Consider the following 14329-nt stretch of genomic DNA (forward strand, 5'->3'; position numbering starts at 1 on the left):
GACATCTTTAAAAAAGGGGGAGTTACTCTTGTGGTTCTCTTCCTAGAAGTTTCACTTCCTTAGGATATGTGGCTATTTCAGCTTAGCACAATAACAGCCAGAAGAGAAGGCATTTATTTTCTTGTTTTTATACTGAAGAACAGGGAAGGCCACCACGTACTGGAACAAGAGGAGGAATTACAATAGCCTGTCCTGAACAAAAGGAGCTGTGTGGAGATCTTCCTGCAATAAAAAGGTTCACAGTAATTCCTTTCCTGTGAAGCCACACTGAACATCTGTGGGTACTACGGAGATGTCTAGTCCAACAGTGATGTGAAAACCCTTTTTGTGACAATTCAAGATGCAGTGAGTGGGCCTCTGCCACATGCTTTACTATGGTCAGGGCTACACAGCTCTCGATGGGAAGTGTGTGCCTTCAGATTGTTGGCTCTATCTAGTTTTGTATCGCAGTTCTGGCCCAGCACAGTTCTCAAGGAAGTCAGTTTGGTGGGAATAGGTTTTGCTCTAACAACTTGAGCATTACCTGCCTGTTTTCAAACATACAGATTTCTCTAAAGAAATGGCTGCAGGTGCTGTATAGCCAAGGCTGCAGCAAACAGGCATGGACCTTTCTGTTTGGAGAGATGAGGCTCAATTGTCTGCATTCTTTATATATGACTGTGCTTCAGAGTGCACTAGAACCAGTTTTGTTATGTAGAAGCTAAATAGATAAAATGTACAACTGAGACATCATTGCGTTTGTTGTAGTTGGTTTAACATAGAGGCATGTGGCACCTCAATGATGTAGGCAGCTACTTGCAATGTTATCTATTGAAGAGTATGACTTAGTCATTTAATTATACATTTTATAGAAAACCATTAAGTAACTTCCACCTCTGTGGCACTCTATCATGTTTATTTGTGCCATCCCAAGCTGAGCCAGCTGCGATGCTCTCCCAGCACTGCTGTTTGGCTGATACCTGTTAACTACTCTTGTCTGTGGACTCTGCTCGTTTTTTCTGAGCAGTTTAACACCACCTGAGTTGTTACCGTGTGAATTCCTGGCTTCCTGAGACACAGATGCCACTCTGGCAAAAAAGTGGCTTAAATGTTATGACACACAGTGTGAGTGTAATGACCTCTGACCTCTCCAAATTACACAAACAGGAAAGGTCCCTTCTGCCTCGGGCCATGACATGACCCAGGGAAGTCATCCACCGCCTCCCGCAGCCCTGCCGTCCCTGTGCCGCACAGAGCCCGGGGCCGGAGGCCACTGCCTGCAAGCAGAATCCCGTCCCGGATGATGCATCCCACATCACTGCGCTGTCATTTGCTTCAATATCTTAACCCTGCAGCTCCAAGGCATTTGCGGGCATCCGGGCATCTCCCACACACTTCGCTGCTTTACAGTGTCCCTCCGGTTTTGCCAGCTGCCTGCTGCTGACTGCGATAGCCCCTACCAGCTCTCCCAGTGCCCCGTTCCCTGCGAGTTAAGGCACTGTATGGCACGGAGGCCCTGCGGGAAAGAGGACGCTGTATTTGCAGGCACAGGCCTCCCCATCTCTCTCCCGTATGCGATGATGCTGGAGACTCCCTTTCTCCTGCTTTTCCCCTCCGTACAACCCGGGTTCCCCTCTTCCCGGAGGTGCAGGCACGTCTACCGGGGTCTCCGTCGAGGTTTCCCAATGCACTGCAGGACGTTGGTCAATCCTGTGTGCTGCTGGCGGCTGACACCCTGGCAATCTGTCTCTTCCTCCTTCAGCTGGCCGGGATGGAGGTTTAAAGGAAAAAAAAAAGCAACCAAAAACAAAACCGAAAAAACTTCTGGGGTCACTGAGAGGAGAAAAATAATTCCTCGTCATATCTGTTGCGTCTACGAAACCGTCCCGTGAAGGAAGAGGAGGATCCCGCCCCGCGGGGGCCGCAGGGTTTGGCGGAGCGGGTGGGCGCTCTCTGCGGTGCCGGGGCTGGTCTGGGGACTCCCCCCAGCCGTGGACGGGAGGAGCTCTGCTTTCCTGCGGCGCCGAGGAAGAAGGGGCCGAGCCACCCTATACCCCGCCCCGGGAGGGGGTGAGAGCCGCCCTGCTCGGTGCCGGGCGCTCGGCGGGGCAGGGGCTGAGGTACCCGGGCCGCCCCCTCGCTGCCGGCCGCCGTCTATGAGGCACTAGCGAGCCCTCCCTCCAGCGCCGGGAGGCGGCACAGCCCGGCGGGCAGAGCCGGGCCGGGCCGGGGGGGGCCGTGCGGCGGGTGGTACCCCCCTTCTCACTTCTTCCTCCTCCTCCTCTTCCTCCTCCTCCTCCCCTTAACTTGGCCACGGCGGCGCGGGGCGGTGCGCTTCGCGCTGTGCCGGGGGATGTGCGGACGGCGGTGGGATGGCTTCGGCCGTGTTTGAGGGCACCTCGCTGGTGAACATGTACGTGCGGGGCTGCTGGGTGAACGGCATCCGGCGGCTCATCATCAGCCGGCGGGGCGACGAGGAGGAGTTCTACGAAATCCGCACCGAGTGGTCGGACCGCAACATCCTCTACCTGCACCGCAGCTACTCCGACCTCGGCCGCCTCTTCAAGCGGCTCCTCGACTCCTTCCCCGAGGACCGGCCCGAGCTGTCCCGCTCCCCCTTGCTCCAAGGTTTGAGCAGCCTCCGCGGGCCTGGCGGGTGTTCGGCCGCCGCCGCTTCCCCGGGGGTGGCGGTGGCCGGGGAGGACGGGCGGGGGACCGGACCCTCTCGGCGGAGGGAAGGAGGGTGAGGAGCTGGAGCCACTGCGGGACCGGACGGGGTGGGGAGGCAGGAAAGCTACGGAGGCGTCTTGCGGTCGGAAACTCCGCCCGGGATGTTGAGATGTTGATTTGTGTTTCTGTCTCTCTCTTTTTTTTTTTTTTAATTTTTGTGAATATACGGTTGGGGGTGAAGGGCTGTCCCGCAGCAGGGGAATCCCACAGGAGGGAGACCCCAGTATGGACTCTGTCCCGCTGCGCGGCTCTGGGCTGGGCTGGGCTGTGGGAACAGAGAGTTCCCGTTCGCACTGTCCCTTTACAGCGCCTCTGGTCTCCCCGAGGAAGGACCGGGGAGGGGGGGCTGGCAGAAGAAAGGGTGTAGCTGAAAAATCTTTGCATGTTGGTATGTTGTTTGCCACAAGGAGAGGGCGAAAAAAAGAAAGAGGCTGTGGCGCTTGCCAGTGAACTGAGCGACTCTGGGAGCTGGCGTAATTCCTCGCATAACTTCTGCGAAATGGGAATTGCACCAGCGGTTAGGGACGTGTGTTCCCTTCCAGTTTCCTTAAGTGGATTAACCAACTCGGGGGATGTTGCCCATGATCAGGTCTCTTTGTACAGAAACAGGCTGTACCTGTTAAGCTGTCTTAGAGCTTGGTTTTAATTTGTTTAATGTTTGAGGTACTATTTAGATAGAATTATGTGTTTTGCTATAACACATTTCAAGTGTGTAGAGTGGTGAGGAGCATCCGGTCATCTGAAAATGCATGTATGCCTTGCACTTCCAGACTCCCCAGTTGTCGAGTTACTACGTAGATTATTTGATTGAACAAGAGCGGGGAGGAGCCGATATTCTGTGCATGTTTTCCTCTGTGTGAGGATGGGGAAGTTTTCCTCAGCTCTCACTTCGACTCTAGCCTTGCTAGTGTCACCTCCTTGCAGACTCTGCGTTTTGCCATTCTCGGGGCTGGGTTTCCACCTCGCATACCGATGTAAACCCACGGGGCTTAATTTCTGGGCCCACGCTGTGTGACAGCGGGCTCTGTTCCCTGCGAGTGGGGATCGTCTCTCCCGAACTGACGCCCCAAGGATGTTTTCTGACCAGTGTTTAAAGTGAAACAGGTCTTTTTCTATTGTCCTGCCAGATCCCTAACCTGGAGTGGTGGAGAAGGTGTTTTTATGTACCTTACATAAAAATGCTTGTACCTTTCCTTAGCTTCTTTCTGTCGCGGGAGCCGCAGCCCGCTTCCCAGCGTGTGCTCCCCGGCGCTGGGCTTTCCCATCCCCGCTGCCGGAGGTGGCAGCTCGGTCCCGGGAGCTCCGCCGCCACTCGCGGGCCCGGAGTGCCCTCTGCAGACGCCGGGGATGGGCGCAAGGCAGCCTTGCGTCCCCCTTGCTGCCCGCTACGGACTGCGAGCTGGGAGATGCTGGCGGGGGCTGGGGGCTGGAGCGGGGCTGTCTCTCCTGCTTGGGTGCAGGCTGGGAGTGAGGGAGCCCTTTGGCTGTTCCCCCCACCTCTCAGCACTGGTGTGTGCCTGGCATGTACAGTGTCTTATGCAATTAGGTTGCTGATCAGGGATCTAAAGTACTGTGAAAAGTTGTTACCCTTTGCATGTGCCATATGTAAAGTACTCCTAGTGTGATTTTTAGTAGCACTGAATAGCGGTAAATTCTAAGGAATACAGCCTTTAAGTGTTTATGGCACCTGGGTCCTGGCTTTTGAGGATGCTGGGTAGGTCTGGAGCAAGCCTGCCTGTGGCCTGTAGGGCACAGCAGCTGTCAGAGTCACTAAGATTTGAACTTTCAGAGTGCCAGTAGGCCTTCTTGTAGGCTGTTTGGGGCTCTGAAGAATAGCTTGGAAGCTGGACTGGGTCTGGCCTGCAGTGGACTCAATCTTTGCCAACCCTGGCCTCCTGTCCCTCCCAGTATGCTCCTTCCCCATCCATTATGCTCAGGAGACACTGCTTGTCCTAAAGCCCTTCTCATTCCTCAGCACCTCTCTCAAGTGAGTGTGGTTCCTCTCCTGTCTCAAGGCTTGCCACATTTTTGCAAAATATTAAGCTGTTTTCACATCTCTCCAAGGCATTATTTGTGCAGTTCGAGCCAGATGGGATTATAGGCTCTTGCACTGGCTTTACTTGACAGTCCCAGGTAGAACACACCATTAGTGCATGAACAACTGGGAAAGATTAACCATCCTCAGCCTGCATTGCTCAATCCCTGCCTAAGACCTAGAACCAACAACCTTGACTTTATCTCAGGAACAGGCTGGCTTCAGTAGCATTGGGAATGAGCAAAGCATCGGTCTGGGATTTGAAAAATCGAAACCCAGTATGAGCAGATGAGCTGTTCAGCTTGTTGAGAGGGTGAGGGTTAACTTTGCAACAGAGACAGAATAAAAATCAGGAGTAGTTTCTAAGCAGTCACAGCGTGCGTCACAGTTTCAGTAATACTGTGTTTAAAATTATTCTGCTCCTGCTCTACAGAAAATTACTTTGCAGAGTCTGCTTCTCTGCCTAGAGAACACTTTGTCAACATTTTAAATTGACTGGCCACAGCCTTGTGTGACTTGACAAAGTTGAAACATAAAAATCTCATTTAACTAAGTGACACTGATGCAAAGCTTTGGATGTAAGAAGAGATTGCGTAGGGCAAGTCCGATCTGTACAAAATTCATGGGGTGAGCACACTTTCTTAATGTCCTGTTTAAAATCAGACCTCCTGCTCCCTACAGTGTAGCTCAGTATACTTATTGCAACAAAAACAGCTGACCAAAACCCACTCTTTTGTGTGTTAGCATTTAGTTATATACATTTGTGTGTGTGTTTTTATATACTTAGAGATATATATGCATATGTATGTGGGTTCATATGTGCGTGTGTGTTTATCTTGAGCTTTCTGAAAGAAGGTGAATATCAGCTGTGCCTTTTATCTGCAGGAAGGAAGTGGTGAAGTGTTGCAAACCAAATTTGCATTACATTGAAGGACTGCAAAGTCCCTACAGATTTGCCTAAGGAGCATTAAAAGGACTAGCATTATCCTACAGCTCAGTCAAGCTGCAGTATGTTACATTTAAGGGATATGGTTGAGGGGGAAAGCTTGTACTATTTGATGTTATTAACTTTCTGAAAGAAGGTGGTTTTTTTAAAAAAAAAGTCAGCAATATTAGAAGGAGCTGCTTGTTAACTTCATTGCTGGCTTCAGAAAACAGCTCACACTGAGCCGGAGTGTGCTCCTTCTCTTGTTCAGCAACAGCACACCATCCTCTCTGATCCTTTCTTCACACCTCATCCTCTTGGACTGACTTCCACAATGCTATCCCCCTCTGTATCTGTTGAAACTGCTGAGTGCTCTGAGATTGCAGAGGAGAGAATGGGAGGTATAGTTTTCTGCAGTGGCTGTTCATCTTACCCTTTCTTTGATATAAGAGGGGAGGTCCTAGAGGGGAGTATGGCATTCACACAATCTGGTCTTGTCTTTGATAACCAGTAAGAACATGTGTCAAAGTGCACTCTCTGCATCTGCAGTGTACTTTGATGCTAGAGGCCAAGGACATTGAACAACACGAGACCTCTCATTAGTAAGCTGGTAAACAAGGTTATTTATGTGCATACCTGCAGGGTGACTAAATATGATTCACAGTGATGTTACCTATAACTTGCTAGTATTTTATTTGTCTTTGAAATGTGCCTGTCCCTTGCTCTAGGCAAACACGGAAAAGAGGATCACAGAAAAACACAGGCTAGTTCACTCTTGCAGTGAACACAGCCTAATAATACTAAACTGTCTGTTTCTACAAGCAAAGTAAACAAGTTTTGTATTTAAATCAGTTTTTATGAGAAAGGCAGAACTATGGGCTTAGAAGCTGACTTAAATTTGATGATTTAGAAATAGTTGCAGCAGACCCAATAGAACCCAAAAGTTAGGTATAAACCTGGAAAAGTGCTCTTTCTTTGCCCCCTTTATTTTCTCTAAATACTGCTTGTGAGGGATTCTCATCTAAGATGGTCCAGCTTCAGTCCAGACACCTCCCTTGCCTCAGACTTCAGTGTGGGCAGAAGCAACCTCTCAAGTGCAGAACCAGGAAGCCGAAAAAGCACTTACCAGCCTTTCAGAGTTGGGATTTGTTTTGCCCTTGGAGTGGCAGGGTGATTTCTGACAATCCTCCTCTGCACTTGATTGTTGCCTTTGTCATCAGAACAGAGGCTCTGTTGCTTTTCAAATGTCACTGCTCTTATTGTGCCTACATGTAGCACCTGGTCCTGCTCTGATACTCTGAGCTGCCAAATCAGAAACTCTCTAACAGGTTTCTTTTATTACTAGACAGCCCTCTTTTCCCAAAGTGCTCATTTTCCTCCTTTCCATGCCTCCTCTGACTCACTCTGCTCTGTTGTGGCCTTTTTCCCCTTGTTTTCCTTCCTGTTGTTTCCTCTCTGCCCCTCCAAGTTGCTTTCCCTGAGCTGATTTCTGTTTGTTTTCTTTGCCTCCAAATTTCCCTCCCTGGTGTGCTGCCATCCGTAGTTATGCGTGGCTCTCCAGAACTTTTCTGTTTTCTTCTGCCTTGCTGGCACTCAACTTCTGTCCATGCATGGAAGTTTTCCAGTAGTGGTGGAGATTTCCTATAGAGACTTTGCACCTTTAATTTGCCTCATAGCATAGAGGTAGTCACTTAACGTGCAGCAGACCCTATGCAGTCCCTCTCCGGTGACTCGTGCCGAGCTCTCAGCCTTGTGCCTGCCTTTGGTGCCGTTGCCTCATGCAGGAAGCAGATGATCAGGTGTTTTCTGTGTCTGAGTGGCTGTGCACTGGGAAGCACAGAGGAAGCTCCTCCAGGTGTGGTGTTGGAAGGATAGCACAAAGCAGAAGCCATTTCCTGAAGAGCCAGCCCAGTAATGTTGTTCGCTTGGAAATGTCATACATATCCTAGTTTTCTATATGCTACATTGTTGTTGTTGTTTACGAGACCATCTGGGAGTGTGATTTATGAGAAGAGAGAGCTCTACAGAAGCAGCATAGTGGTTTCCACAGACAGCAGCTGTTTTGGGGTTGTGACAATACAGATACACTGCATCTATTGTGCTCTTTCCATTGTTGACATTGTCAACAGTTCATTAGTGGAGCTTGCTCAGAGCTTCTCTCTGTCAGACAAAGGATTCAGCTCTTGGTTATCAGGCTCTAGCAGAACTGTATAACCAAATTTAAGTTTGTGGCTTCTGGGCTTGTTTTTTTATTAGCTGAATTTCATGATTCATTGGTCATGATGGAGATAAATGAAGCTGTCTGTGTTGTTACAAAGCTAGACACAAGTTGCTTTTTTGTGGTGAACCAAGTTAATGTGTGGGGGAAGATTTTGATGGAAAGGAATGGAAATGAGGTGTGTTTTTCATGACAGTTTTCACCTGATAAGAAATCAGCAGTAAAAATGGTTGTAGAAGCTTACATTTTTCATCAGGCTTTGCCTGCTTTATTCACTTTTATCTCATGCTTCCTGTACATCATCTTCTTTCCTGTGGCTCATCAGGCATCAAGACAGGGAGCTCTGTGGGGAAACCCTGTCTGCTGAGTTCTGCCACTGAGAGGTGCCATCTCCCTCCAGAGATCCTGGTAGATCCCATAACTAATAATATAATATATGGAAAACCCATCGTCTTAAGGGTCTGGACTTCTCAACTTTTAACTTGCCTCCTTGCTTTACACTGGTATTTGAGTGTGCCAGGGTCCTCAGGTGGTCTTGGTGACAACTTCTGCTCTGGGGGATTTCAGTCAACATCAAGGTTAAGAAAGGCAGCACAACATGTGATAAATATCAAAAGTCCATGTCCTGACACCTCTCTTTTCAACTCCACCATATCCTTTTAGCTGCTCTCTCAGTAATACCACCAAGTTGCATCTTGTCAGTAATACTTCATAAATAGAAAACCGTTTGTAGAGACTTTGGAGACTGTAGTGACTGTTGTCATGTGAGATGGATGGATTTCCCCACAAGGGAAAGGGGCAAGTGTATCTGCCCCAGAGAGGGGTGTTGTAGAATTAGGCAAGAAGCATCAAAGAGGAGTTGCTAGAGCTGCCAGACTTAACTCAGGCCAGTGCTGTAGGATTCTGTCCCTGGTGATGAGAACCAGATGCTGCAGAAGACAGCATAAATAATGGGCAGAGAACAGAAAATTGACAGTCCTGGTCTCTAGTAACTGGGAATCTGTTATCCCTGATTGTCTGTAATTATCTGCCCTTCTCTGGTTCTTATCAAGTTTTTGTATGTAAGGGATTCCTCTGGTCTTATTTCTGCAGAGTTACAGAAGAAAAGTTGTGTAAAACAAGCTTTCCCATCTGCTGGTTTTGGTTTTTTTTTAATTTCCTGCCTTTACATACCCCTGAGTATTCTTTACCTCTTCTGACAACCTTTTGTCGTGTTCTCCTTCATCAGAGAGGAGTCAGCTGTTAGTGGGAGCTGTTTTGGCCTTTTCAGAATCCCATGTGAGGTGGCTATTGCCATGGGTCCCAGGTGGAGAGGCTGAGGGAACATGTGTGTGGGGAGGAGGGATGCTACTCAGGCAGCTGCCAGGAGGAGTGAGGGATCATGGCCATGAAGCAGGGAAAAGTGACAGCTGAACTGGTATTGAGAGGAGCCCAGTTTAGCAGAGGGAGGGAATGGGAAGCAGTACAAAGGAGCACAGTAGCAGGAAACACTGGTCTGATTTGCCACCTTTCAGCCCTGATCCATGTGCCAGCTGAGTGGCTTCAGTTCCTGCATGTTTCTGTGGAATATCTGTCTGTGAATCTGTTCAGAAGCCAACTGCATGTGGTCCCCAGCAGACTGATCTGACTTTGCATTTGGCCCATCTTTGGAGGAATCAAGTTAGATTCTTTTACTGAACATTACTGAATATTAATCTGTAATTTTCTATATCCTTCTCATGGCTGGGACTTTCCTCCTGTTGCTCCATTGACATCCTGGATTGTGTGTGTGCACATGGGTTAGCACATATCCGAGTGAAAGGACGAATGAGGGAAAAAGATAAAAAATATTGAGCACTACAGTGCTAGTGAATACTGTAACTGGGGAAAAGGGGTATATATCCTTTTGAAGCCACAGTCTGGTCAGGAGAGGGAGCAGAGTAGCAGTTCCTGTGCAAGACAACTTATATGTCTTCCCTAAAGTCCCTAACTGCTGCTCACAGGTTTGTGTAAAGAGAGAAGGATGGACTCAAGATCTGAATCTGTGGGCTTTAAATCTTCCTTGCAGGGTAGATTAGCAGATGACAGATTTCTCTCCAGATTTATTTGTTACTCCTTTTTTTCCATTTGATACCTACTCTGCAATCTTCCTATAGGGGACGAAGAGAGGATTAGATGAGAGAGGCTCAGTGTAGCACTTGTCTTCATGTACTTACCAAGGCATTCCACCTTGCACACATCTTCAGAAAGGATACCTTGGCTTCTGCTCTTCCTCAGCTTCCCATACATATTGAACTGATTTTGAGAAAGTAGGGTATCTCTTGGGTATTCTTTGTTCCTGTCCTGACCACAGACATGAAGTGTAGTTCTTCAAATTGGAGAAATAGGGTTTGCCCACAGTTTGAGATGATGTATACATAGTGACTTGTACATAGCAACACATCCCCAGAAAAAACAGACTTCTGTGTGTTATCATTGAGAGGTGACATAGGAGACTTACTTGACTTAGGCATGAGCTTACTCTTCCCTGGAAGCCACTAGAGGATTTTCGAGACAACGCGCTCATTGTGGGCGCTGACCATCAGGACTGCTCTGTGATTTCATTATGAGCCATGAAGCACATCCTGTGAGTCCTGTCCAGCTTCCTGTGGTAGAAGCATGGGGTGCATTATCTGCGGTTTTCAGAGTGTCATTAGTTGCAGATTTGGTGGCTCACATGGTAGCACTACCAAGGCTTGTGTGTTTACATCAGGACCTGGCTCTCAGTTTGCTCTCCTGTGGTGCTGAGCTCGTTTCCTGCCTGTTTGCAGCTCTGGGGCCTCTCCCGCACAGTGAGCCAGCATAGCAGGTACTCAGCTGCTGGCCTGCTCCTCAGCCTCCTGCAGCTGCTCCAGCACAGGCTCCCAGAGCAGGGAGGATGCTGCAGATCTCTGGTGCCACTGGTGCAGTGCTTTTCCAGACACATGTTGCTCTGTGTCAAGTTGCTACCTACGCTTGGTCTCAAACCGCAAGCAAATGCTTTTCACTGAGTCTTAAGGACTCTGCCTGGGGCTCTCGGTCTGCAAAGGGGCAGAGAAAATGTGAAAGGGATTGAATGAGGCCAGTGGCAGTGGGAGCTGTGCACACAACAGAACCTTGTGAAAAGCAGTTTCCCAGGTACAGGTGGTGTGCCCGTGTCATCCCTCCTGTCACCCAGCCTGTGCGCTCCCTTCTGTGCAGGGGGAAGGAATCTTAGAAGTTTGTGGCATTTGGAAACGGGGTATTGTGGTTAAACAAAAGGAGCCGAGGGACTCCAGTTTACCTAAAGCCCTATAAATATAGGTGTTTATAGCATTCAAATCACTTGAAATAATAGCTAATTGTCCAAGCACAGTGCGGGTAACAAGACAGAGAGCAAAGTTTTCCTGGGAGGAGTTTGTGCATGTTTTCCATTAACAGTCAGACAAGGGCCAGGGCAGAGAAAAAGGCATGAGAACAGCCTTTCACCATGACCTCAGTAACAAATTTCCCAGCTCAGAACTCAGCTCTGTTGCATGACTGAACAAGTGGAGAAAACACAATGGGTTCCAGGATACTGGTTGCTTTACTAGTATCTCATTTTTATTTTATACCAACTCGAATAAGGACCCTTGGTTTATAAAAGCCTCAGATGGAAATACAGGCTAGGCACATATTTATGGTCTGTGGACAGAGACAACAGCCTTGGGACATTCTATAGCTGCTGTATGGATGCTTCATCTGTGGCCAGCGGGTCCCACGCACTCCAGATGCATCCTGCCTGTGGTGCATTTGTGTCAGGGTTAATGAATGGTGGGGGTGCTGGGCTCTGTGTGCAGAGTCAGCTGGCACGTGTGTGTGTCTGTTTGTCCAGTGTCTGGAGATCCTACCTCAGTCTCTGGCTTTTTTTTTCCCCTTTTCTTTCTGCCTCATCAAATCTTCCAAACAGGAGAAAGAAGACAGACAGGGGAGAAACTTGGATACAGTTCTGTGACCCTTCTTTACACAAATCCTAATTCCTGCTCAAACTTAGAATAGTGCCTGAGTGAGAAAGGAGCTTGAATGGGGCATCCTAGCCTGCAGTTTCTTGCTGCTTCTGTCAAGTCTGGGGTTTTCTGAGGTGAAGCCTTTGAAAAGTGGGGTTTGAGGTATTCTCTGCTGCTCACCTAATTGTGCTGGCAAAGCAGAGACAGCCCTGTGTTGTGGTGTGGGAGAGGAAATGAGATTCAGGGGAGGGTGAGAGCACCTTAAACCAGTATCAACACCAGAGACTTCACCTTGAGAAACCACAGTGTTCCCCATGCACATACGTGTTGTGATTGATGACAGCAGCCAGTTAGCGAGTGCTGAAAGGAATCAAACAGGGGGACCAGGATCTCCACCCCTCCCAGCTGCTTGGGCAGCCAGTGCCTTGCTCTGGTTGGCATGGCTTTGGGATTGGGAGCAGTCCCTGGGGTTGTGGGATCATCTGCTATGATTCATTGAAAACCACAAGAGCAGCTGTTAACTCTTAAAAACAGGCTTGCAGAATGAAGATAAATGAGGGCCTTACAAACTTCGTGGCAATTGCAGAAGAATTGGCAGGTTTATGTATATATATATATGTAGCCAGTGAAGTGGTTTCTGTGTATTTGGGCTATAGATGTATGAAAAGGAAGGCTTTAGCCTGGCCAAACTGAATTGCCTGTATGGGGAATTCATTTAAGGTCAGCAGCTTTATACCCCAAAGCTGTGTGTCTGCAATTAAGGACATATATAGGAAGCTGTCCAGGCAAATGTATCATTTACTCTCCTTCCTACGCTGTCTGCTTTTTGGTTTGGATGTTACTAAAAGCTTCAGTAAGAAATGTCTTTTTTATCGAGTCAGATGTTACAAGTCATCTGTGCCAGTTTCCAGGCTCGAGTGTGGGTTTGCATGGCTGGTGTGTTTCCAGGAGCTGGAAGGAGGAAATATAGCAGGGCTGGAAATTCCTGGTGAATGCAAGAAGCTGTGAAACCTCCCACGGGGCGATCAGTGGCAGTGCAACAGGCTGACAGCCTTGTCTGACTTCTTGGTGAAGCATAAAAAGGCCGTGTGGAGCTGCAGATGCTTTCCCTGATTACTAATGAGAGAAAGTCCCAACTGCTTGGCTGGTTTTCCTTACAGGATGAATGCTCAGGGTTGTTGGGGAGGTGTTTGTTTTGGTTTTTTTTTCCTTTTTCTCCCCCTTTTGGTCTGAATATCATCATTTATTTGAAAATATCTCTCTTTCTGGTCAAATACTAGTTTCAACAGTAAATGCTTATCTGGGAAAGGGTCCAGGATTGAGGGCAGATTTGAGAGAGAGCAGTTGAATGATGAATCCCAGGTGGGTCGATGATGAGATGTTCACCTGCAAGGTGGGAGTCTCTGCTCTGATTGTATCAGGATTTATGCAGAGTGGATGAAGACCAGCAGAAGAAGTGGAGACACCCCATGGTAGATGGCACCACGATGGCTGGCCCTGTTTTCTCTGATTTAGGCTACAGCAGGGCAAGAGCATGTTTCTAACATCACAGGTCAGTGTCTGAGCCATGGGACCATTGGCAACCTTTTTTTTAAATTTTATTTTAAGGATGAATAAACCACTTGTATTGAAAGGTTTGAGCTTCTTTCAGATGTGGGATGGGAACATATTTGTGAGGGGTGAAGCAGATCCACCCAGGCCTGCTCACACCCAGTAGTTATGAAGATGATGGGTGCTGGTCTGCAATTCAGGTCTGTAGTGTCAAGCACAGCCCAGCTAATAGGCAGGCTGTGAACCCACACAGAGGAGTTTATTCTCATTTACAGCCTCTCAGAGAATTTCTATGAAAAGCTGCCCAATTGTAGTGTAGCCATTCAGAGTAGAACACACTGCCTTCCTTATACACCTGCAGGTATGCATTGCTCTGCTGACAGAGAGGGTACAAGTTGTACCAGGGTGAGGTGATAGCAATGCTGCAGAAACTGGCAAAATGAAGGCCTGTTGAGCAATAGAAAGGCTTATACAAACAGGCTACTTTTGTGGGACAACCATCAAGTAAACCCAGTTGCTTTGGAGACAATCTCTGTTTTATTTAGAGCTGTAACTGGAGGAGAGCTGACAGCTTCAAAGTCACACTTTTGTCTGGAAAGTTTCTATGGGATCGTGTGTCGTTGGTTGCAAACAGCAAGGACTGATGGAGACTGAAACTGTGGGTGTTCCCACGCTGTGCATATTTGATGGTTCTTTCTGTATATTTGTCTTTTGAATAGGGACATGGAGATGCACTTAAGTTTAACAGTTTTAATGCACTGAAGTGCTTTCTCACGGACTGCTTTGCAGATTTTTAGTTTTGATTGTTTTGATTTATTGTGTCTTTTCCTGCTTCAGCGTGTTGTTTGTTTTGGTGTGGCTTGTTGAATTTCATAACTTCTCTTAGTTACTTCATTTTCATGTGTGTATTCTGCTCCTTGGAAAAGATG

At 48.1% G+C, this 14329-nt stretch overlaps 1 protein-coding gene across 1 annotated transcript in view; it reads left to right on the plus strand.

Moving 5' to 3' along the window:
• Nucleotides 1-1906: 1906 nt before the first annotated feature.
• Nucleotides 1907-14329, plus strand: part of PXDC1 (PX domain containing 1) — a 28338-nt gene continuing 15915 nt past the window's right edge. Inside the window, exon 1 of the mRNA XM_071553325.1 lies at nucleotides 1907-2607. Coding sequence (XP_071409426.1) covers nucleotides 2352-2607 — 256 coding nt within the window. The 5' untranslated portion in view covers nucleotides 1907-2351. The remainder of the gene's footprint in view (nucleotides 2608-14329) is intronic.

Source organism: Pithys albifrons, chromosome 4 (assembly GCF_047495875.1).
Source record: "Pithys albifrons albifrons isolate INPA30051 chromosome 4, PitAlb_v1, whole genome shotgun sequence".
Lineage (NCBI taxonomy): Eukaryota > Metazoa > Chordata > Aves > Passeriformes > Thamnophilidae > Pithys > Pithys albifrons.